General features: G+C 42.9%; 2 protein-coding genes across 2 annotated transcripts in view; one reads left to right on the top strand and one right to left on the bottom strand.

The window, feature by feature from the left end:
* Positions 1-18,645: 18,645 nt before the first annotated feature.
* LOC309831139 (zinc finger matrin-type protein 2-like) lies at positions 18,646-20,891 on the bottom strand. Its single transcript, XM_082668125.1, has 2 exons — positions 20,752-20,891; positions 18,646-19,542 (listed from the first exon to the last, which is right to left on the bottom strand). Exon 2 carries the CDS (start codon positions 19,514-19,516, stop codon positions 18,923-18,925), a length of 594 nt encoding a protein of 197 aa, XP_082524251.1. The 5' UTR covers positions 19,517-19,542; positions 20,752-20,891; the 3' UTR covers positions 18,646-18,922.
* A 922-nt stretch (positions 20,892-21,813) lies between these two features.
* The window catches only part of PHLPP1 (PH domain and leucine rich repeat protein phosphatase 1), a 212,694-nt gene continuing 209,351 nt past the window's right edge, over positions 21,814-25,156 (top strand). The window contains exon 1 of the mRNA XM_082668058.1: positions 21,814-23,350. Coding sequence (XP_082524184.1) covers positions 21,829-23,350 — 1,522 coding nt within the window. The 5' untranslated portion in view covers positions 21,814-21,828. The remainder of the gene's footprint in view (positions 23,351-25,156) is intronic.

The following is a 25,156-nucleotide window of genomic DNA, read 5'->3' on the forward strand; positions in this document are numbered from 1 at the left end:
TTAAATCCAACTTATTTCCCCTCTTCCTTCCTTCCAGCAAAAAATATGGCCCTTCTGATTTTTAAAACTTAATTTTTATCAGTGTTATACCTAATGAATCAAAGAGTTTTACCTTCGTAACCTGGCAGTTCCGTGCTCCCCGTTTCCTTCTCCCTAAAAGCAAATGCTTTCAATCCTTTTAGCTTTTTTTTTTTTTTTTTGGCGGGAGGGTATTTCCTCCTTGTCACAAATAACCTGTCTGTGTTGCTCCTTCTTGCATTTTTCCGTTTTAGGCATCATCTGTCTCACCATCACCACACACGCTTGCACTCTCTGTCATGCATCCTCCCCAAATACTTAAATCACAATTTTGGTTAGACCAACTTTCAACAGTTCTTTTGACTATGTACGTGCATACTGCTGAGTAAGGTAGTATTTTTAAGACTATTTTTCCTGTCTTGTAAAATGTTGCTTTAATCCCACCTTTAACTGGGCTTAGTGTCCCCTGTCCCAGAACTCTCTATTTTACCTGCTTTTTCCAGAGAATAAACTCTGAAGTGCAATCAGTTTCACAGAGGGAAGGCGAGGGTTACAGGAGATCTAGCGATATCACTGCTTCGTAAAGGGATTGGCAACCTCCTCTTTTAAAGTCCCACCTCTACTCCCTTCAAGAAGAGCCTGGGGTCATGTTCCTATGTCTTAAGGAAGTTCTGCACAGCAAAGGGGGCTTCCTCTCAGCTTTCCCCTCTGCTGTCTCAGAATTCCTCTTCTTTGTTCTGCTAACTCAGATGCCACTCATGCTTCAGGTCTTCAGCTTCCAAAATTTTATTGCCATGCTTCTTCATCTTTCCGTCTATCCATCTCTCATTTTTTAAAGTCCGCTACCATTTTTTGTGAGATTTCTTGAGAGATCAGAGTTAAATGAGTATTTCAGTCTGCTTTCTTTAGCCAGAATTTGGTCTCGTTATTAATAGAAGTTGTATAGAAGATGACTTTATGAATGCTTTTTCTCAATAGTTGCTTCCTTATATTTGTCCTTTAACATTTCTCTTTGGTCTTTTCCTGGTCTTTGCCCAGGTTCAGCACGGTGACAACCAGTTTCTGTGGTGAAGGTACACATGGACAGTTGGACTGTTAGACAGTTGTCCTGCTAAATCGTGCTGCACACATTCAGTGTAAATGACATGTCTTTCTTGCACATCTGGACTACCTGGCCAGTTTACTGACTTTTGTGCTGTCCTCGAATGACTGGGACCTCATCATTCTTTGAGATGGGTCTTGAACAAACATTGCACTTCTGTGTTAGCAAATTGGAAAGAGAACATGTAAAGACATATCTTCCTACTAATGGGTAAATGTGCATTGAAGTGCCTTTTATGGTTTTTACAGGATGAGAAGCCACAAGGGGACTGAACTTTATTTTTGGCCACAAGCAGGATGATTTCTGATTTTTTATTGGTGCACTTGGTCACCCAACATGAAAAACTGAGTCAAGGGGGCTTCTCTGGTAGCGCACTGGATAGGAATCTGCCTGCCAGTGCAGGGGACACGGGTTCAATCCCTAGTCCAGGAAGATCCCACATGCCGCGGAGCAACTAAGCCCATGCGCCACAACTACTGAGCCCACGTGCCGCAACTACTGAAGCCCGCATGCCCTAGAGTCCATGCTTCGCAACAAAGAATAGCCCCTGCTCGCCACAACTAGAGAAAGCCCGAGCGCAGCAACGAAGACCCAACACAGCCAAAAAAAAAAAAAAAAAAAAACTGAGTCAAGGGATCATAGACTTTTCTAGATGAAAAAGTGAAATCCAGAGAAAGAAACCACACAGCAAGTTAGCCGTATGCTCTGCTGGGACGCCTTTCCCTTGATATGACTAATTTCCCTTGTCCCCAAGGACCCAGATCAGCGTCACCTCTTCTAGGAAGCCTTCCTCCACTGCCAGCCCTCCCTTCTAGGTTGGTGTAAGGATCTTTACCGATGCTCCCAGAGCAACGTGTGCTTACCTCCATTGTGGAGGAGAACGTCTTTTTCCTGGACAATATGGGTCAATTCTTATTCTTTGGCTCCCTTCAGATTATAACAGTCCTTCTCCTAAAACATCCGTCTTTCAGGCAGTTGTATTACTACACAGTTGGCAAGGTTGCAGTACACTGTAATCACTTCGATTGAACTTGGCTAGTTTTCAGGTCTCCGGAGCAATATATTTACATCTTAGTATGGACTAGTTCTACAAATGTCTACTTTCAGTAATTCTTTCATTTCAGAGACTTTGTCCTCAAATTCTGTGACTGGGAGCACCTAATCAGAACCGCCTGTATCCTGATGATGTTTGTCATTTATCTACCTCCCAGACTTGCTGGGAGAATCGCGTGGTGATGTCCATGAAAATGCTTTGTCAACAGGAACGTGCTATAAAGATACAAGGAATTGTTTTTGCGGCACATCTATTCTTTGTTTATAGTCCAACCTGAAAAAAGTTTAGATTAGAAAATGACTAATCTGGGAAAAAATAATAGACCTTTAGATATATATTTAATACAAGCTGTCTTATTATGTATATAAAAGTACAACGGTGGGACTTCCCTGGTGATCCAGTGGTAAGGAATCTGCCTTCCAATGAAGGAGACGCGGGTTCGATCCCTGGTCAGGGAACTAAGATCCCGCATGCTTCGGGGCAACTAAGCCCACGCGCACCTCAACTACTAAGCTCCCGCACCTCAACGAGAGAGCCTGCGTGCTGCAAACTACAGAGCCCACGCGCCCTGGAGCCTGCACACCACAACTAGAGAGAGAAAACCCGCACGCCACAACTAGAGAGAAGCCTGCGCACTGCAACGAAAGATCCTGCATGCCTCAACGAAGATCCCACGTGCAGCAACTAAGACCCAAGGCAACCAAAAATTAAAAAAAAAAGTACAGTGGCTAGAGTTTTATCTGTTTTTCTTTCCTTCCATTTTTTTTTTTTGTGTGTGTGTGATGGGCTTGAGATTTTTTCATTTGAAAGTGCCTCTCCCATTCCCCCGCAATATTAACAAATAAGTCAAGCTTGTTTGTGTTCAGTTCTATACAAAAATTATGATCATTTTGCAAGTGTAATTAATTTAAAATAGAACTGAAATAGACTGCAGACCCCATAATATACTATAAATTAATTACTATTTATTCTAGAAATGCTATGTAGTTTCTTGAGTCTTTCAATCATGGATTATGAGCCTCCAACCTTAAAAAAATTTTTTAAATACATTAACCAAAACTTGTTTTTTTTCCTCCCTTTTTTTTTGAGTATCACTAGTCACTATAAATCTTATCAATCAACTTTGGCTGTAATAGTATTTCTGTACTTATATTTGAGTAGGGAAAGTACAGATACGAGCTTTCCCACTCTATTATCCTTCAGTGCCCTTTGCCTGATTTAAATCAACATGCATCAATTTCACAGTTAGGTTTCTATATTGAATACTTTTAAGTACCAGAAGCAAAGTAGGTTATAATTCTAGAAAATCTGTGTGAATATTAGTATCAACCTTCAGAATACAAAAAAGGTTTGAGAAAATGTTCATTCTTCAAAATATTCTGGAGGCAAAAAACCCCTGTATTATCAGATTTTGTGTTCCTATTTTTTAATTTAAAAACTTTATATATTATTATATATTCCAATTCAGTGGAATAGTCTGCTCCTTTCTCCCTTCTCTCCTCCTTCCCTCCTGTCTTTGCTGCCTCCATCCTTCTTTCCATTTCCAGATTACGTGATTCTAAAGGAGAGAACAAATTCCAGTTTGAGAAGTTGATTCCTGATGAAGAGTTGAGTGCATCTACTTTTAAAAAAGTTTTTCGGCCGTGCAGCATGTGGGATCTTAGTTCCCCCACCGGGGATCAAACCTCCTGCATTGGAAGCATGGAATCTTACCCACTGGATCGCCAGGGAGGTCCCGAGTGCATCTACTGTTGTAGGAGCAATGCTGCTTGGCAGGTGGGCATTTCTTCTTCCAAAGCCATTAGATCCAAGAGGGGAAGGTCTTATGTATGATGTGGCCATCACTGTATTCCTCGTACTTAGCAAACTGCCTGGCACATACTAGATGCTCAGTCAGACTTTCTTGAATGAGTTAATCTGCATAACTGGACCATCACAATTTGGATCACAATACTGTATTGTCCAGAGTTAACAAGTACAACTCAGATTAAGTCCAGATCTGTACATTCACATGGAGCTCAAATGAGGAGAGACAGGTTCTGGTCCATGTGCTTTTGCACAGAACATTTATCTTACAAGGAAAATGTAGAAATTAACACTCATGGGCAGAGTTCCAAGTAAATGCCATTCTACTCTTCTTCCAGATTTTGCTGCCAGTTTTCACGTTGTCTCCATGTATTCACCCAGCTTTCTCCTTCCCGGGGCCCGCCTATCCTGCTAGCACTCCCTTGTCTCCTATCTTGCATGACCAGAGCCCAGAGTTTTATGTAATGAACGTGTTAGATAAATCCAATGATCCTGTGTCTTAAACAAAGACAAAGCCTTTTATTACAAGATTATGCATAAAGTACTATGAACTTACACACCTTCAAGCCACAATCCAGACTGAGAAATAGAATATTTATCAGTAGCCCAGAAGTCCCCTCCAGTCAGTGTGCCAGGCCAAGGTGAACTTCTGTTGTGACTTGTCAGGTTAGTTTTGTTTATTCTTTTCTTAAAAATTGTGTTAAAATGTACATAACATAGGGACTTCCCTGGTGGCACAGTGGTTAAGAATCCACCTGCCAATGCAGGGGACATGGGTTCCATCCCTGGTCCGGGAAGATCCCGCATGCCATAGAGCAACTAAGCCCGTGCGCCACAACTACTGAGCCTGCGCTCTAGAGCCCGCAAACCACAACTACTGAGGCTGCGTGCTGCAACTACTGAAGCCTGCGTGCCTAGAGCCCGTGCACCGCAATGAAGAGTAGCTGCCACTCGCCGCAACTAGAGGAAGCCCGCGTGCAGCAACGAAGACCCAATGCAGCCAAAAAAAAAGATAAATTTTAAAAAATTACATAACATAAAATTTACCATCTTAACCATTTTTAAGTGTTAAGTACATTGACATTACCATGCAACCAGTCTCTAGAACTCTCTTCATCTTGCAGAACTCAAAACTCTGTACCCAGTAAATAACAACTCCCCATTCCCCCCTGCCTGCCCCCAGCACTTGGCAACTACCACTCTACTTTGTCTCTATACATTTGACTATTCCAGGGACCTCGTATGAGCAGATTCATACCGTTTCTGTCTTCTGTGACTGGCTTATTTCACACTTTTGCCTAGTCTTTTTTTTTTTTTTTTTGCGGTACGCGGGCCTCTCACTGTCGCGGCCCCTACCGTTGCGGAGCACAGGCTCCGGACGCGCAGGCTCAGTGGCCATGGCTCACGGGCCCAGCCGCTCCGCGGCATGTGGGATCTTCCCGGACCGGGGCATGAACCCGTGTCCCCTGCATCGGCAGGCGGACTCTCAACCACTGCGCCACCAGGGAAGCCCATTTTGCCTATTCTTAAACTTGATTCGAATACAGGAGTCATACAATATGTGTTCTTTTGTGTCTTTTTCTGTTCAACATAATGTCTTTAAGATTGATCCCTGTTGTTGCCTGTTTCAGTAATGTGCTCTTTTTTACTTCCATGGTGTAGTCATATGCCACAATTTATTACCCATTCTCCTGTTGATGGACATTTGAGTTGTTTTCCAGTTTTTTTGTCTATTTATGAATGAAGATGCTATACGTAGTCCTATGTTTGTACTTATCTTTTGGTGGACATATTTACTCATTTCTCTTGGGGATCATACCTGGGAGTGGAATTTGGCATATGTTTGGCCATAATAGATATTGTCAAACAGTTTTCCAGAGTGAAATGTGGGAGAGTTCAAATTAATTTTGTGGTATGGTACCTCATAACTCACCTGGGCCTGTCACAAGAGCCACCTCCATGGGGATCTCAGGAACACAGCAGGGGGCTGGGACTTGGTCATTTTTCCCTGTTTCGGCTCCACTCTGTCTCCTGTACCCCCCTCCTCCAACACTGCCCCCACTGGCACGTCCTCATTATGGGCCTGGGGAGTTCCACCTCCTATACAAGAGAAGTGGTGTATCTGCGGGTTTCACCAAATGGCTTGTCTGGAAAGAATCTGCGTGTGTCGGGAAGGGGAGCAGTAAGGCTAAAAGGCATCAATGAGGAGAATCAAGAGAAACAATTCTGGTTGTTGTAGGACCCTGGTTGGTGCCACGCTGCGGGGCTGGGGTTGGCCCTGGATGGGAGAGGATGAAGATAACTTACACTGTGGTCCTGTGTCCTCCCAGCCTCCAGAGGAACCAGTTCTGGAAGGTTTGCCCTTTGATTACAGTATTTATTTCATATTTAAACAAACATATGACAAAAAAGCCCATCAAGAAACAAATACGCAGGACTTCCCTGATGGTCCAGTGGTTAGGACTCTGCCCTTCCACTGCAGGGGGCATGGGTTTGATCCCTGATGGGCGAACTAAGATCCTGCATGCTGCAAGGTGCGACCAAAAAACAAAAACAGAAAACACCAAAATACCCAACACTCCTGGGGTTTCTAAGAGCGACTGAAACGAAACAGTCTCACTTGACTTATTTGTCCTCAGAAAGTACAATGGTGGGGAAGGGCTGCGGGAGGGGGTGTGTCAGTGGGAAGCCTCTTTTTCCTGTGCTGCGTTTTCGAATCATGTTCAGTAGCTTGACACTGTCACCTGGGTCCAGTTCTCATTTTTTAAAAAATTAGTACTCGTCTTTAACATAACAGTACAAAGGAGTGATGAGCAATTTTAAAAAAGAAACAATGGCAACAATGAAAACCGAAAACACCCTCTCTCACCCATATGACCCTAGGTCTAGCACATAGTCCACCAAATTTGTAACCCTAATCTTGGTGTCATAAAGCTGGGGTTTCTATCCTTAATTTGCCCCTTTCTAGCCTTGTGACCTTAGAAAAGATACTGAACCGTTCTGAGCTCTTCTTTACAATGAGAGCCATATAGAACTCTAAAAGGAGTCGAAGAGATTAAATTAGAAAATATACATGCCAGGCCTGGCAGTGCCCTAACCGTAAACCTAAAATAACAGGACACCAGGTTAAATTCAAATCTCAGATAAATAACAATTTTTTTTCATATGAATATGTCCAAATATTGCAATTACTGGGTGTCCTGTATTTTATTTGCTATATCTGGCCACCCCATCATGGCATGTTATAGGCACTTGGTAAATGTTTCCTCATTTCCACTTCCTCACAAGCTCATCTAAAAAGGACTTCAGATGCTCCCCGATTTATGTGTTGCTAAATTGTGGTTGAAGGATGGGGAGATAAGGAAAGATGACTGTGGCAAAATCGGCTATAACCATATTTTTATTTCCACAAGTAGAGTAGTACAAAAAATAGCATAAAATACTGAGGGCCAGCATGGCGTCCTACCTGATCATTAATTCACTCTTTATAGAGGGCTTAAATAATGGTTCTCCAAAACGATGCATTTTTGTCTAGATATTTAAATTATGGCGAATTTTTTCATGTTTATAGCATAGCTTTGAGTGAGAAAAGCAGGATAGAAAATATAATGACATTATGATCTCTACTCCATTAAAATATAGAGAAAAAAGCTATGAGGAAATATTTGAAAATAACTTTGGGTCATTGGATTTTTTGGCTCATCCTTGCATTTTTATGGTTTTCAATATTGACCAAACTTTATATAATGAACTCATTACTCTTAGAATAAGTAAAATTTAAAGTTCTTTCTTAAATTACATTAGAGTTTTAATTTATCAGTTGTTTTAAATTATAAATAAAATTTTAATGAATTAAGTGGTGGGAAACTTAACATAACTTTAAACTTTTACTTATCAACAAAACGTAGAAATTCAGATTGTAACAAAACCATACAGTTGATCTTAAAAAGACAAAAACGAAACTTTGTTCTGAAGTATAACACAAACAGGAAAGTATATAAAACACAAATATACGACTGAACCCATTTTTAAAAAACAAAGACCCAGGTACCCACCTAGGTCAATACACAGGACACTGTCAGCATCCCAGATACCCCCTTCCCCTGCCACATGCCCTATTCCCAGTCACAACCCACTTGCTTCCACCTAGTTGGTTTGTGTTAGTTATTTACTTCCTTTTCCTTTCATTTCAATTTTACCGCCTAAATTTTATCCCTAAAACGTGTAGATTAGTTTGGCTTGTTTTTGAACTTGATATAAGTGGGATCATATGGTTAGTATCTTGCTTGTCTGGCTTCTTTCACTCAACATGCTTTTAAGATTCATTCAGATCAGGAAACTTGCACAAGCCTCTTAGATAACCTCATCCACCAAAGGGCAGACAGCAGAAGCAAGAAGAACTACAATCCAGCAGCCTGTGGAACAAAAACCACATTCACAGAAAGATCGACAAGATGAAAAGGCAGAGGGCTATGTACCAGATGAAGGAACAAGATAAAACCCCAGAAAAACAACTAAAAGAAGTGAAGATAGGCAACCTTCCAGAAAAAGAATTCAGAATAATGATAGTGAAGATGATCCAGGACCTCGGAAAAACAATGGAGGCAAAGATCGAGAAGATGCAAGAAATGTTTAACAAAGACCTAGAAGAATTAAAGAACAAACAAACAGAGATGAGCAGTGCAATAACTGAAATGAAAACTACACTAGAAGGAATCAATAGCAGAATAACTGAGGCAGAAAAATGGATAAGTGACCTGGAAGACAGAATGGTGTAATTCACTGCTGTGGAACAGAATAAAGAAAAAATAATGAAAATAAATGAAAACAGCCTAAGAGACCTCTGGGAAAACATTAAACGCAACAGCATTCGCATTATAGGGGTCCCAGAGGAGAAGAGAGAGAGAAAGGACCTGAGAAAATATTTGAGGAGATTATAGTGGAAAACTTCCCTAATATGGGGAAGGAAATAGCCACCCAAGTCCAGGAAGCACAGCGAGTCCCATACAGGATAAACCCAAGGAGAAACACGCCGAGACACATAATAATCAAACTGGCAAAAATTAAAGACAAAGAAAAATTGTTGAAAGCAGCAAGGGAAAAATAACAAATAACATACAAGGGAAATCCCATAAGGTTAACAGCTGATTTCTCAGCAGAAACTCTACAAGCCAGAAGGGAGTGGCATGATATACTTAAAGTGATGAAAGGGAAGAACCTAAAACCAGATTACTCTACCCAGCAAGGATCTCATTCAGATTTGATGGAGAAATCAAAAACTTTACAGACAAACAAAAGCTAAGAGAATTCAGCACCACCAAACCAGCTCTACAACAAATGCTAAAGGAACTTCTCTAAGTAGGAAACACAAGAGAAGAAAAGGACCTACAAAAAGAAACCAAAACAATTAAGAAAATGGTAATAGGAACATACATATCGATAATTACCTTAAACGTGAATGGATTAAATTCCCCAACCAAATGACACAGGCTTGCTGAATGGATACAAAAACAAGACCCATATATATGCTGTCTACAAGAGACCCACTTCAGACCTAGGGACACATACAGACTGAAAGTGAGGGGATGGAAAAAGACACTCCATGCAAATGGAAATCAAAAGAAAGCTGGAGTAGCAATACTCATATCAGATAAAATAGACTTTAAAATAATGTTACAAGAGACAAGGAAGGACACTACATAATGAGCAAGGGATCAATCCAAGAAGAAGATATAACAATTATAAATATATATGCCCCAACATAGGAGCACCTCAATACATAAGGCAAATGCTAACAGCTATAAAAGAGGAAATTGACAGTAACACAATAATAGTGGGAGACTTTAACACCTCACTTACACCAATGGACAGATCATCCAAAATGAAAATAAATAAGGAAACAGAAGCTTTAAACGACACAATAGACCAGATAGATTTAATTGATATTTATAGGACATTCCATCCAAAAACAGCAGATTACACTTTCTTCTCAAGTGTGCACGGAACATTCTCCAGGACAGATCACATCTTGGGTCACAAATCAAGCCTCAGTAAATTTAAGAAAATTGAAATCATATCAAGCATCTTTTCTGACCACAACGCTATGAGATTAGAAATGAATTACAGGGAAAAAAATGTAAAAAACACAAACACATGGAGGCTAAACAATACATTACTAAATAACCAAGAGATCACTGAAGAAATCAAAGAGGAAATCAAAAAATACCAAGAGACAAATGACAATGAAAACATGACAATTCAAAACCTATGGGATGCAGCAAAAGCACTTCTAAGAGAGAAGTTTATAGCTGTACAAGCCGACCTCAAGAAACAAGAAAAATCTCAAATAAACAATCTAACCTTACACCTAAAGGAACTAGAGAAAGAAGAACAAACAAAACCCAAAGTTAGCAGAAGGAAAGAAATCATAAAGATGAGAGCAGAAATAAATGAAATAGAAACAAAGAAAACAGTAGCAAAGATCAATAAAACTAAAAGCTGGTTCTTTGAGAAGATAAACAAAACTGATAAACCTCTAGCCAGACTCATCAAGAAAAAGAGGGAGAGGACTCAAATCAATAAAACTAAAAATGAAAAAGCAGAAATTACAACAGACACGGCAGAAATACAAAGCATCTTAAGAGACTACTCTATGCCAATAAAGTGGACAACCTGGAAGAAATGGACAAATTCTTAGAAAGGTATAACCTTCCAAGACTGAACCAGGAAGAAATAGAAAATATGAACAGACCAATCACAAGTAATGAAATTGAAACTGTGATTAAAAATCCTCCAACAAACAAAAGTCCAGGACCAGATGGCTTCATAGGTGAATTCTATCAAACATTTAGGGAAGAGCTAACACCCCTCCTTCTCAAACTCTTCCAAAAAATTGCAGAGGAAGGGACACTTCCAAACTCATTCTATGAGGCCACCATCACCCTGATACCAAAACCAGACAAAGATACTACAAAAAAAAGAAAATTGCAGACCAATATCACTGATGAATATAGATGCAAAAATCCTCAACAAAATACTAGCAAACAGAATCCAACAACACATTAAAAGGATCATACACCATGATCGAGTGGGATTTGTCCCAGGATGCAAGGATTCTTCAACATACGCAAATCAATCAATGTGATACCCCATATTAACAAATTGAAGAAGAAAAACCATATGATCATCTCAATAGATGCAGAAAAAGTTTTTGGCAAAATTCAACACCCATTTATGATAAAAACTCTACAGAAAGTGGGCATAGAGGGAACCTACCTCAACATAATAAAGGCCATATACAACAAACCCACAGCAAACATCATTCTCAATGGTGAAAAACTGAAAGCATTTCCTCTAAGATCAGGAACAAGACAAGGATATCCACTTTCACCACTATTATTCAACATAGTTTTGGAAGTCCTAGCCACGGCAATCAGAGAAGAAAAAGAAATAAAAGGAGTACAAATTGGAAAAGAAGAAGTAAAACTGTCACTGTTTGCAGATGACATGATACTATACATAGAGAATCCTAAAGATGCCACCAGAAAACTACTATAGCTAATCAATGAATTTGGTAAAGTTGCAGGATACAAAATGCACAGAAATCTCCTGCATTCCTATATACTAATGATGAAAAATCTGAAAGAGAAATTAAGGAAACACTCCCATTTACCACTGCAACAAAAAGAATAAAATACCTAGGAATAAACCTACTTAGGGAGACAAAAAACTTGTATGCAGAAAACTATAAGACACTGATGAAAGAAATTAAAGATGATACCAACAGATGGAGAGATATACCACGTTCTTGGATTGGAAGAATCATATTGTGAAAATGACTCTACTACCCAAAGCAATCTACAGATTCAATACAATCCCTATCAAATTACCAATGGCATTTTTTACAGAACTAGAACAAAAAATCTTAAAATTAGTATGGAGACACAAAAGACCCTGAATAGCCAAAGCGGTCTTGACGGAAAAGAGCAGAGCTGGAGGAATCAGACTCCCTGACTTCAGACTGTAGCTTCAGACAAAGCTACAGTAATCAAGACAATATGGTACTGGCACAAAAACAGAAATATAGATCAATGGAACAAGATAGTAAGCCCAGAGATAAACCCACGAAACTATGCTCAGCTAATCTATGACAAAGGAGGCAAGGATATACAATGGAGAAAAGACAGTCTCTTCAATAAGTGGTGCTGGGAAAACTGGACAGCTACAAGTAAAAGAATGAAATTAGAACACTTCCTAACACCATACACAAAAATAAACTCAAAATGGATTAGAGACCTAAATGTAAGACTGGACACTATAAAACTCTTAGAGGAAAACATAGGAAGAACACTCTTTGACCTAAATCACAGCAAGATCTTTTTTGATCCACCTCCTAGAGTAATGGAAATGAAAACAAAAATAAACAAATGGGACCTAATGAAACTTAAAACCTTTTGCATAGCAAATGAAACCATAAACAAGATGAAAAGACAACCCTTAGAATGGGATAAAATATTTGCAAACGAATCAACAAAGGATTAATCTCCAAAATATATAAATAGCGCATGCAGCTCAATATTAAAAAAGCAAACAACCCAATCCAAAAATGAGCAGAAGACCTAAATAGACATTTCTCCAAAGAAGGCATACAGATGGCCAAGAAGCACATGAAAAGCTGCTTAACTTCACTAATTATTAGAGAAATGCAAATCAAAACTACAATGAGGTATCACCTCACATCAGTTAGGACGGGCATCATCAGAAAATCTACAAACAACAAATGCTGGAGAGGGTGTGGAGAAAGGGGAACCCTCTTTCACTTTACTGGGAATGTAAATTGATACAGCCACTATGGAGAACAGTATGGAGGTTCCTTAAAAAACTAAAACTAGAATTACAATATGATCCAGCAATCCCACTACTGGGCATATACCCAGAGAAAAGCATAATTCGAAAAGACACATGCACCCCAATGTTCATTGCAGCACTATTTACAATAGCCAGGTCATGGAAGCAACCTAAATGCCCATTGACAGACGAATGGATAAAGAAGATGTGGTACATATATACAATGGAATATTACTCAGCCATAAAAAGGAACGAAATTGGGTCATTTGTTGAGATGTGGATGGATCTAGAGACTGTCATACAGAGTGAAGTAAGTCAGAAAGAGAAGAACAAATATCGTATATTAACGCATATATGTGGAACCTAGAAAAATGGTACAGATAAACCGGTTTGCAGGGAAGAAATAGAGACACAGATGTAGAGAACAAACATATGGACCCCAAGCGGGGAAAGCAGCGGGGGGTGGTGGGGGTGGGGGTGTGATGAATTGGGAGATTGGGATTGACATGTATACACTGATGTGTATAAAATTGATGACTAATAAGAACCTGCTGTATAAAAAATAAAATTCAAAAATTCAAAAAAAAGATGCATTCATATCGCCTAGCATTGTAATAATTTTACTCATTGCTGTTATAGTGTTGGTATTTCAATGTAGGACTGTGCTGCCACTTATTTACCTGTTTTGCAGTTGATGGACATTAGGGCTGATCCCAGGCTTTGGCATTGTGAACTGCTGCTGCTATCAGCATCCTTGTCTGTGTCTCCTGGTGCACTGGGGGGATGTTCTAGATTCTGTGAGCTGAACTTACTTTGTGCTAATGAGATTTCTACCCACTTGTGACCATAAAAGGGAAAACTGATAAAGACCCTGGCGTTTGGAAGTGTGAAGCTGTGGATCTCGTTGTCGTGGATTGACTCCTATTCATGAGAAATTTATATTTCAAAGGACTGAAAACCCAGCAGTTTTCTTAAATGTCAGAATAATCCCACTGTTATTTAAATACATTAAAAATTCTTTTAAATGGCAAGAAGCAGCCTTGAGAGCCTTCTTATTTCAAATTAATATCATCTAAATGTGAAGACCTCTGCTTTGTGACTAACAAAAACATTTGCCAATATTCCAATTTAGACAATTTTGCTTTCAGCCAAAAATCAGAAGTTTTTTGAGCTGGGAGAGATTTTTTAGAGACACTGGTTCAACTCCTTCATTTCATAAATCAATAACTGACACCTTCTTGAAGGTCAAATGCCTTCCCAAGGTCATAGTTAACTAGTTAGTATAGCACCAGGACCATAATGAGGACTTTCTGACTTCCAAACTTATATATTATTAAATTCCCCCAAATATTACATGAAGCCACCTTTCAAACTATGGAATGTGTAGAAGACTGAGAATGTTATTCTGCCATTGTCACCATCATTATATTTGACTATTAATATACCTACCTGAGCGTGATCCCCTCTGCCTGATTTTCCTGGCATCCCATTTTTACTAGAGGTATGGTAAGATTATACATATGCTATGGCACTGGTGCAGTGGTCGTTTTTTTGGTAATATTTTGATCCATCTGGCAGCAGATGGTTGTAAATTATAAACTTCCTGAAAGTCACAGCTCTGTGTTTACCATAACCATCCATTACTGGCTACAGAACAGAGGAGCACTAGAGATGGTACCTCTCTGCAAACTCTACCACTGTGATTCCCAAATGCCAAGCCTGAGATGTGGTACTGGCTTGAGATGGGATTTTTCTTGATCTGGGGTAAGGCGAGAAAAACAAAACAGTAAAAAGTTTTTCATAAAATTAATTTTGTTCAATTTAAAGGGAAACTTTTATGCTGAGATTTGTCTTTCCTACTTTTTCTGCATTAAATGTATTTTTATGGTAGTTATAGTTTAAAATGTTTTTGAGGGCAGTGCTTACAACTGTTTTATTCACTATCATACACTCAATTCGTAGCATAGTGCTTGACATAAAACAGAGACTCAAAAATATTTAGATGAGTGAGTAAAAAGTAAATAACCTTAGTTTGGACATCAGTTTTTTCGGGGAGGCAGGACAGGGGGAAGGATTTTACTAATCCCTGAAATCTAGAGGTCTGATAAATTTCAGATTGTCACTCTTGCGTAGCGATACAAGACATCTAGTGTACTGGATGGAGTGTCCCCCCCAAAATTGGCATCTACCTGGAATGCCAGAATATGACCTTATTTGGAAATAGGGTCTTTGCAGATTCAATCAAGTTAAGGTGAGATCATAATGGATTAGAGTGGGCCCTGATCCAAAGACTGGAATCCTTATAAGAAGAGGGATATTTGGACACAGAGACACAGGGAGAAGGCCTTGTGATCTCAGACACCAGAGGAAGAGATTGCAGTAATGCAGCTCCAAGACAAGGAATGCTGGCAACTACCAGAAACTGGACCAGGCAAGAAAGGATCCCTGCACCCAACCCTCAGCCTTCGGAGGGAGCATGGTCCTGCCAACACCTTGATTTTGGACTTCAGCCTCTAGACTTTGAGAAAATAAATTTCTGTTGTTTGAGCCATCCAGTTCATGGTACTTTGTTATGGAAGCCCTAAGAAACAAATATATCTAGGAGTCCAGCCCAGTGGATTTGGTGGGAAATAGAGGGGAAAAGAGCAGGATTTCTAGGGGTTAAGTGTGTCTCTTAAAATCTATTTTGGGGCAAAAAAGAGAATTCCCACGCCGATTCTTCAGGGTATAATTAATGACTATAAGTATAGGGGAGTCATCTGGAGGATACTTTTCTATTTTTAGTCATGGAAGATTCAGGGGGAAATGCTTTGGGATGATGTAGGAAGGTTATTTGTTAGACATGAATCTTGATGGAAAGAGGTATTAGGCACTTGTTAGAACCCAAAATGGATTTCTAAAAGCTGGGCATAAGTCAGTTTTTACAATTAATATATTTTAAATGTATTAATATTATAGGAGCCCAATATTTAAAACAATTTTATGGTGAATTCATATAAGAGAAAGAACAAAGAAATATTTATAGCCTAATATATAATTTACATACCTAGATTTTCTTTTGTTTTAAAATTAATTAATTTTAATTTTTGGCTGCATTGGGTCTTCTTTGCTGAGTGCAGGCTTTCTCTAGTTGCAGAGAGCAGGGGCTACTCTTTGTTGCAGTGGCGGGCTTCTCATTGTGGTGGCTTCTCTTGTTGCAGAGCATGGGCTCTAGGCGCGCGGGCTTCAGTAGTTGTGGCTCATGGGCTCAACAGCTGTGGCTCGCGGGTTCTAGAGCACAGGCTCAGTAGTTGTGGCACACGGGCTTAGTTGCTACGCGGCATGTGGGATCTTCCTGGACCAGGGATCGAACCTGTATTCCCTGCATTGGCAGGTGGATTCTTAACCACTGCACCACCAGGGAAGTCCCTAGCTAGATTTTCATATATCCCATTTGCCTGAAACAAGAACCATCTATACGAAAGAAGAAAGTAGGTCAATTTTAACTAAAGCTTAAAAAAAAATGACAATGCCTATATGTAAGCTTTCTTAGGGCAAGTATTTTTGTCTCTACTATTCACTGAGTGTAAATGGTGCCTACATATAAAAGCTTAATAAATACTTGTTGAATGAATGTTCCAGGTAATTTATATTGTTACTGGAAGTGGTGGGATTACATGGCCTCTATTTTTTGGTCTAATACTTCATTGCTGTGATGACAAACACATCTCGTTTATTTCTGTGAGGCAGGATGTGAGGAATGAGAAAGAGACAAAGAATTACAGGATAAAAAAGTTTGCACTAAAATCTGAAGAGTTATCAAGCCATATCTATAAAATAGACTACCTAAAATGATAGTGGTAATCTAAGCTCTTGATAGAGTTCAGATGATAAGTTTGTGAGGGAAGGGAGAGGACTTAGAGAGCTGAGACGGTCTCATCCTGTCAGTGAGTAGGGAACATATGAATTCTGTTTGGCCACCTGGGGCCCATTTAGTGCACTAGAGTACTAATTTGCTAAATGGGTCCCTCATAGTAAAAATGAATGAGTAAATAGTGAGCAATTTAGGGATGGTAAACCACTAGTAGCTCAAGGGATATAGAAATGTGAAACTATAATTATATTCCTTGCTCATAATGTACTAACTAAATGTATTACATTGTATATTGCATCTTTCTGAGTTTATTTCTGGACACAGCTGAGCCCTTTACAATTCAGACTGAAACCAATCCTGCTATCAATTCATGCCTCCATTAAAATTCCAACTGCTTATATTAGAAAAAAAATTCCAAAGATGGTTTCTTTTATCTTGGATCTAAGGATGCAAACAGGATTAACCTAGATGCAAAACACAGCAAGTCAGTTATAAATCACATGGCAGAAAATAAACTGTGGCAGTAAATTGAAAATTATGTTCTCTTTTTCTATACTTAGCTGTGAAAATATTTTAACAAGTTGGCTCAGGGTTTGCAACTTTTACATCTGTTGTTTCTTTTCGGGATTATCTCTTAGCATTTGAAGATGTGGTTCTTTTAAAAGTGTGGCTAGTCAGAAATGTGGTATCAGATTGTACATTTGGAACATTTTAAAGGATGGGGGGCATTTGTGAGTTATGTGGTTTCAAGATAGTGGCCTATTCCCCACTCTACTTTTAAGTAGGAGAAGCTGCAATTTCATGGGTGTCTAGAAAACATTTGTCCTTAACTGAAATCCTTTTCTTATTCAGAGAAATTGTACGGCGTGGGTTGGCTCGGACGGTCTGGATGATGTTCCATGATACCAGCAAACTCCAAGTACAAGTTTCATTGCCCTTATCATTGTCTATTATTAAAACTCTGAGGTTCCAGTTGATCTGGTGTTCAGGGGACTGTCTATTTTTATGAACTCTCATTTCTTTCTCTCTCTCCTCTCAGCCCCAAGTTTAGTGACTTTACTGAAGGTGTTTGGAGGTGGAACCAGGGATGGAGCACACTGTGGATCCTTGGTCTTCTGCTCCCCCCTAAGCTCTGATTTCTATTATTTTGGATACAATGGAATATGACGTGTTTTAGATTATAGACACTATGCCTGAAATAGTTTCTCTGTGTAAAAATTATAATCTGCATTCTCCCCCTGCCCACAAAAAAAGGACCCACGGTTTTTTTGTTTTTTTTTTCTCGGTACGCGGGCCTCTCACTGTTGTAGCCTCTCCCGTTGCGGAGCGCAGGCTCCAGACGCGAAGGCTCAGCGGCCATAGCTCACGGGCCCAGCCGCTCCGTGGCATGTGGGATCTTCCGGACCGGGGCACAAACCCGGGCACGAACCCGTGTCCCCTGCATCGGCAGGCGTACTCTAAACCACTGCGCCACCAGGGGAGACCGGACCCACTGTTTTTTGAGGCTGGAATGTACTTCCTTTTTCTTCATGTTGAGATACTTGAACATAATTCATTATTCCCTTTCTCCTCCTAATTTAGTAATCCCTCATACCAAGTCTGGCAGGTGTGTATGAAGACTCTTCAACCCCTCCCCACTCCAATACTCTGTATACTGAATTCTCTGACCAATGCTTTTGCTTTACGTTTTCCCCCTTGGAGGAGGCTTTTTGGTTACAAATAACGTCAAGGGGTAAATACAGTTCCTAGAGGATAAAAAGGCGAGAGTTGTGGTGATCGTGTAAAACTAAACAAGACTCAGAGCTTATTGAGACAGCGCTATGATTTCTTAGGATGCAAATGGACATTGGGCCAATGGTGACAGAATTTCTGATTAGAACAAACTTCCCTTGAGTTTGTTACATTAGCTAAATAAAAATAACTCTAGAAAGCAGATATATGAGAATTAATATATACTTCTTTTTTTTTTTCGGGAAAGCAGCCTCAGAAGAGGTGGTTTTTCTTTATTGGGAACTCAGATGATCAGAGGTCCTCTGTCTCCAGTGAAATACTGAGGCTGAAGGAACATGCCACAGCACACTCCGTTGCATCCTGTGCTCTCTCCCAAGGTAGAGGGAAACCACAAACACCCACCCTCTAGCCCTCCCCGCTGCCACTCTTAAGGACTTTCCCCAGTACCTCCCAAAAGATGACGCCCACACACACAAAGTTAGGCCTGGCAAAAAGCCAAGCATAGAAAGCCTCAGTAACTCTTCTTGGTGGAACCGAAGCCAGAGAAGCCCATCACAGCTGTCATCTCACCTTCCTCCTCCAATGTCAAGTCCTCCTCCGCCCTCCTTTTCTTCTCCTTCTGTTTCTTGTAGGTTTTGGCCTTTTCCTCCTCTTCTCTGAGTTCCTTCATCCTTTCCTCAAAGTCATAATCTTTCTGCTTCTCTTCCATCTCCTTCTTGTTGACTTCAAAACGTTTCTTCACCTGATCCAAAGTGGAACATTCCACACGCATAGACATGCCCAGGTTTCGCTGATGTTTCTTTCCATTACTGTGATCCAGGAAGTTGATGGAGTCTTTCACCACACAGTCACAGACATTGCAATAGTATCCTCCCATCTCAGACTGTGGGGTGGTCTTGGTAATGACGATTGTCTTCCCAAGTTTGGATTCCAGGTCCACCTTGGAGTCCCGATGCTGGAGAAGCTCTCGCGTGACTGGCTGCACTGGTTTTCCATCCTTCTTTTCTCTCTCTTTCGTGAGCTTCTTCTCGGCGAGCTTCTCATATTCATCTTTGTCCCACTTTCGGCGAAAGTCCAAGTTTTTTGTCCCACTGCCCGATGCCATCTTCACTGCGAAGTGAATCTATATTTCTTAATATAGGAAAAATTAAAGAGGTTTATAGGAAATCAGCTAAGGAACTAAAAAATATAAAGAAATGTAAATAGTCCGTGTTTTGGTGCTGAAATTTAACATAGTCTTTGTTTTTTAACCTTATTAAAGTAAGGCTAAATTAAAATACTGTTCATTTCTAGAATAGTTTGTGCTACTCAAGGTACATATGGATTAGGCAGCTGAAATTCATCTTCAAGATCATTACCTCTTTCTCTGCCTCTTTACTTTCTTTCAGAGACTTAGCCTTCAGCAAGTACTCAGCTTCATTTGTTCCAGAAAATTTCATCCAAAGTGAGGTCTCTATTGTTGGACTCCCTAGACTAGGTCAGTTCTCTTGTTTTATTTTTGCTTCCTCCATGGCACCCAGTATTCTCCCCTCGTCCACATCCCTCTCACTTGTTGAACCTCTTTCTTGCTAATCTATAAGCTCTGTGAAGGCAAGGACAGTGTCTGATTTATTCAATTGCTGTAACAGAGTACCTGGCATATAATATGTTTATAATTATTTGTTAAATTAATTGACTTGACTATCTTATGTCTCTTGGGAGAACTTGCATTCTTCCTAATTTTAAAAATGTAACTCTGTGCTGTTGATTGAATTGAAATGGAATAAACATTTGTTTCATGAGACCAAGAGGTAATACTTCAAAAGAAAAATATAAAAAATCATTTTCAGGAATTTCAAGAATCAAGATAAATATATATTTTTTGGTCCTGTAACTTCCTTCATTCCTCTTCAATGAAACTGTGTAGATAACCCAAGTACAACTTTCCCTGCCCTTACTAGTTTCTGTTATTTCAGGTACAAGTTCCAGTTTCTCTGTTTCTCTCTCCTTCCTCTTTCCTCAAACCCCTCACCCCCAATTCACCCTCAAGTTTAGTAACTTTGTTGAAGTTGAGGCAGGCCCTGGATAGTATAAAGTTGAAAAAGTCTCAAATGTGAAAATCCAGATTTCTAAAACAATGTGGGGGAATATTAATTAAATTAAAAATTTTACTAAATTCTTTTAAATAGTATGCTATTCTAATCTAGCCTACAATATTGTTTCCACTGACAAGAAAGTGCAACTTTTCAGACCACGAATAACATTGTAGCCGTAGAGTATAACTTTTTCTGAATGTTGAAAGAAGAAACAAGGGAAGGCGTTAAGAGAGAACATACAGGACCAGCCCATCTCATATCCCACCGTGTCTCCATTCCAGCGTTTCCTCTACTTTCCATCGCTTTCTGTGTCATTAAGTTACTTCAAACCTTCAGACCAACAGGGAAAAATGAGATCTCAGCCCTTTGCCTTTTTCCTTCTCAGATGTAGGAACTGGAGGATCGGGTCGGGGCTGCACGATTTCCACTAAGCACGTTCAATGGGTGGTGGAGGTGAAGACCAAAGGCTGGGGACCTTTGTACCGTTTAGAGTCCCTTCAAAGCCCTCTCTTTCAATTAGCCGGGAAAACGAAAGTCTTCTGGGAAGCGGGAGTGGGCGGGCTAAGTACAAGTTAATGAACAAGAACATTCCCGGGCACGGAGTTCAACAGCAGAGGGCAGAATACCCACTGTCCAGGGCACACGGCTGGCTGAAAGGAGGGGCATAGTTTAAGGATCTCTGGGGCTTGTAGTTCACCACGTTTCCTTCGGACATGCCCGTCCGCGCACTGGAACTACAACTCCCAAGGTGCACCGCGCGCATCTGTCGTCTCTGCCTCCCCCTCTCTGAGGCTCGCGCCGGAACCTCCTGGGAAACTGCCCCCCCAGCCCCGCCCTCGTACGCCGTCCCGTTTGTTTACCCTGAAGCCCCGCCTCACCGCCGCCCTCCTGCTCTCCCCTCTTCCGCCTGGAATGCCGTCATGCAGGTGATGCATATTCATGAGGCCCGCCGAGGAGCTCCCGCCCTGCCTGTCTCCCGCCTTCCCGCTGCCGGCGCGTGATTAATATTCAATGAGCCCAGCTACGCGGCGGGTTCGCCGGGGTGAGGCGGGGGAGTGGGCGGGGCCTGCGCTCGGCGCCCGCGACCCAGGCGGGGAGGGCGTGTGTGTGTGTGTGTTTGGGGGGGGGGCGGTGGCGGCCAAGCGGGCGGGCGCACGGGATGGAACACCGAGACACCGACGGAATGCTCCGAATTGCCACATAATCCCCTGGAACGGCCGTGCCGAACGCCATTGGCTTCTCCTTTCTCCCCGCGCCGCCGCCGTCTCCCACCTTCGCCTCCCCGCCTCTCTCTCTGCCCGCTGTCTCCGGAGCTGGGGGGGAAGCGCGAAGCCCCACTGCAATGGAGCCCGCCGCCGCGACTACGGCGCAGCGACTCCCAGAGACCAGCAGGGAGGACCGAGCTCCGGCTCCGGCGGCGGCTGCAGCGGCGGCCGCGGCCGCGGCGGCTCTGGCGGCGGCAGTCGGGGGCGGCCGGAGCCCGGAGCCCGCGCTGACCCCGGCGGCCCCCAGTGGCGGGGCGCGGGAAGAGGCCCCCGGCGAGGCGCAGCTGGGGTTGTTGCCGGGTCGGCCGGGAGGCACGGGTCGCAGGAGGAGGCGCGGCGCCCCCCAGCCCACCGCTGGCGGGGCTGCCCCGGTGCCCGGGGCCAGCGGTTGCGCCAACTCCCTGCTGCTGAGGAGAGGGCGGCTGAAGAGGAATCTGTCCGCGGCCGTCGCCGCCGCCGCCTCGTCGTCCTCGTCCTCGTCCTCGTCGTCGTCCGCCGCTGCCGCCTCGCACTCCCCCGGCGCCACCGGCCTCACCGCCTCCTGCTCGGCCTCGGCTTCGCTGTGCACCCGGAGCCTGGACAGGAAGACGCTGCTCCTGAAGCACCGGCAGATGCTCCAGCTGCAGCCGTCGGACCGGGACTGGGTGCGGCACCAGCTCGAGCGGGGCTGCGTGCACGTCTTCGACCGCCACATGGCCTCGACCTACCTGCGCCCGGTGCTGTGCACGCTGGACACCACAGCGGGCGAGGTGGCCGCCCGCCTGCTGCAGGTGGGCTACAAGGGCGGCGGCGTGGTAAAGGTGCTGGGCAAGGGGCACCCCGACGCCGGTCCCCGGCTCCCGCCCGCCGAGCCGCGGGACTCGGAGCCGCCACCCGGGAGGAGCGGACTGGCCGCCGTCGGGGGGCCGCAGCGCCCTCCTCCCGCCGACCTGCCGCTGCCCGGCGCCCCGGACGGGTGGGCGCTCCGCGCCTCCCGCGCCAGCCCCGCGCCCTCAGACTCCAGCCTGGGCGAACCGGGCGCCCCGCGGCTCCTGGACGGTGCGGCCGCGGGCCCAGCCTCCGACACCGAGAGCTTCAACCTGAGCCCTAGCGCCGAGAGCGTGTCGGACCGGTTGGACCCCTACAGCAGCGGCGGCGGCTGCTCGTCGTCGTCCGAGGAGCTGGAGGCTGACCTGGCCCCGGCCCGGCCCCCGACGGGGGCTCCGGGACAGCCCCGCCTGCCCCGGCTTGGAGCGGGCGCCCGGCCGTCATCCCCGACGGCCTCCCCGCCTCCGCCGCAGCCGAAAGCCCTGAGGGGCGTCGAGGGCCCAGGCGGCGCCGCCCGCGATCAGCCTCGGGAGGAGAAGGCGGCGGCAGCAGCGGCCCTCGGCCGCCCCCCGTCGACCCAGGATGGGAACGGGGCGACCGCGGAGCAGGCGCCTCCACCGCCCACCCTGTACGTGCAGCTCCACGGAGAGACCACCCGGCGCCTGGAGGCGGACGAGAAGCCGTTGCAGATCCAAAATGACTACCTCTTCCACCTGGGCTTTGGGGAGTTGTGGAGGGTGCAGGAGGAAGGCATGGACTCGGAGATCGGCTGCCTCATCCGCTTCTATGCAGGTAAGGAGATCACCTGCACTTTGACGCGTGCGGAATAAGCACTTCCAGGTCCCGAGAAATGTTGGCCACCCCGAGAGTCAGCGCGGGTCCTCGGGAGTCTGTTACTTCTCTACAGCTTTCAAGTACGATCTGTGTGATACTAAATTGAGCAGTTTTAAAATCCGCGAGCTTTTGTCATTCTTGGGGGCTCCGAGGTTGGGAAGCAAGCTGGGAGAGGTGGCAGGGCCACCAGGAAGCACAGGGAGCAGGCACTCCTGAAAGAAGCAGTGGTGTCTTTAACAGTGAAGTGCTGCCTTCGGACGTCTGTTCACCGGTTTGTTGGGTTTGAGGCAGTTTGGGATTTCAGGTAAACATCACGTGCACGTGATACCTACAGAGGAAAATGACCTTGAGAAATGCGCTGGAACACCCGCCCTCCGTCTCACTGTCGGCGGCCTGCCCTTCCAGCCCGGGAGCTCGCTCCGCATCAGCTGGTGCTACTCGTTTGCCCACTTAGTCCTCGATGGAACCCAGCAGCTGCGGTCCTCTTTAGCGATACTTTTCCTCAGCGCTTTTTGGCTTTATTTCAGTTTCCTCTGTAAGTTTGTCTTGCGTCAAAAGTGGTTTTGCCTATTTCTTTCTCTCAGTTTCTTACTTCTAGCCTTTATAGCCAGAACTGCCCATTGCGATGTGACTTGCAATAGGGATATATAGGAATCACAGTACGACTTGAGGGTGATCGAAAATCTTCCTCATTTTTTTTTCATTTCTAGGTTAAAGGTCTTAAAAGGAGAGTTAAATCTTCCCCAGATTTACTAAAGTACTAAATTACTTCCCCACCTAGGTTGTATGTGGTGGTGGAAAAATAATCACACTTGTAATTTCATTAATCTGTAGCCATTCTTTCTAACTTAATATGTTTTTGGTCCAGCCTGTGTCCCAGTAGCAGTTTAGTCGGTTTGAATGAAGAAATTACTCACACATTGAGATATGCAAAACTGGTAGCATTCCTGGTGAGATGTTCCTTTACGTTTAATTGAAGTTTTTCTGTAATTCAAGTGGATTTCTGATGGATTTTTGCCTCGTAAAGAAAACCATATCATAATACAATAGCATTTGTAGTATCTGAAGATAATATCCCAACCGGATGACAAGCCTTTAAAAGCTTATGGCCTAGAAAATAGGTGATTTTTTTTTTCATGTGGGAGCAACAGCTATATCATTTTCTCCTGTGGCTCATGTAATTTGTAAAATACTGTTATTTTACAAAAGCAGTAAATGGTAATCACACTTGGAATGAGAATATTTTCTTAACATGAGAATGATAAATGCCCTTATAACCAACCAATTACATTGAAGGAAATATATATAAAGCAAGGGATATGTTAAATAAGCAGTATTGGACATATTTCGTATGGAAAGAGTTCTGCATCCTTTCTTTTTCTCATGACTGAATTGTTGATCACGATAAATGTCCATGGGAAGGGTTTTAGGTGTCCTAGTCATGACATTTAAATCTTTGATTCCCCTTGATTGTCTCTTCACGTGTGTCTAAAATGTTCTAAGTGGGTGATATATAGGTTTTTTAAAAAAACTTATCAGTATAAAGGTGACAAATTATCTTTCTCGTAAATCGCAAATTTCTGGTGTGCTCATTTTAATCTTTTTGTTTCGTTCCTTATGAAAAGCAGGAATTGTTGCTTCATTCTGAACTTATTTGCTTTATTTCTATATGCACAGTATAAATACATATATACCTCTGTGAATATGCTTGTAAAAGTAACTAATTAAATGAGGAAGCCATACAGAGCATCCAACCTGTTCTTG

This window comes from Grampus griseus (assembly GCF_964374135.1).
Source record: "Grampus griseus genome assembly, chromosome: 12".
In the NCBI taxonomy this organism is placed as follows: Eukaryota; Metazoa; Chordata; class Mammalia; order Artiodactyla; family Delphinidae; genus Grampus; species Grampus griseus.

What these genes read in the sequence shown, in the direction of transcription:
- LOC309831139 (XM_082668125.1), bottom strand. Translation starts at nt 19,516, where the DNA reads ATGGCATCGGGCAGTGGGACAAAAAACTTGGACTTTCGCCGAAAGTGG.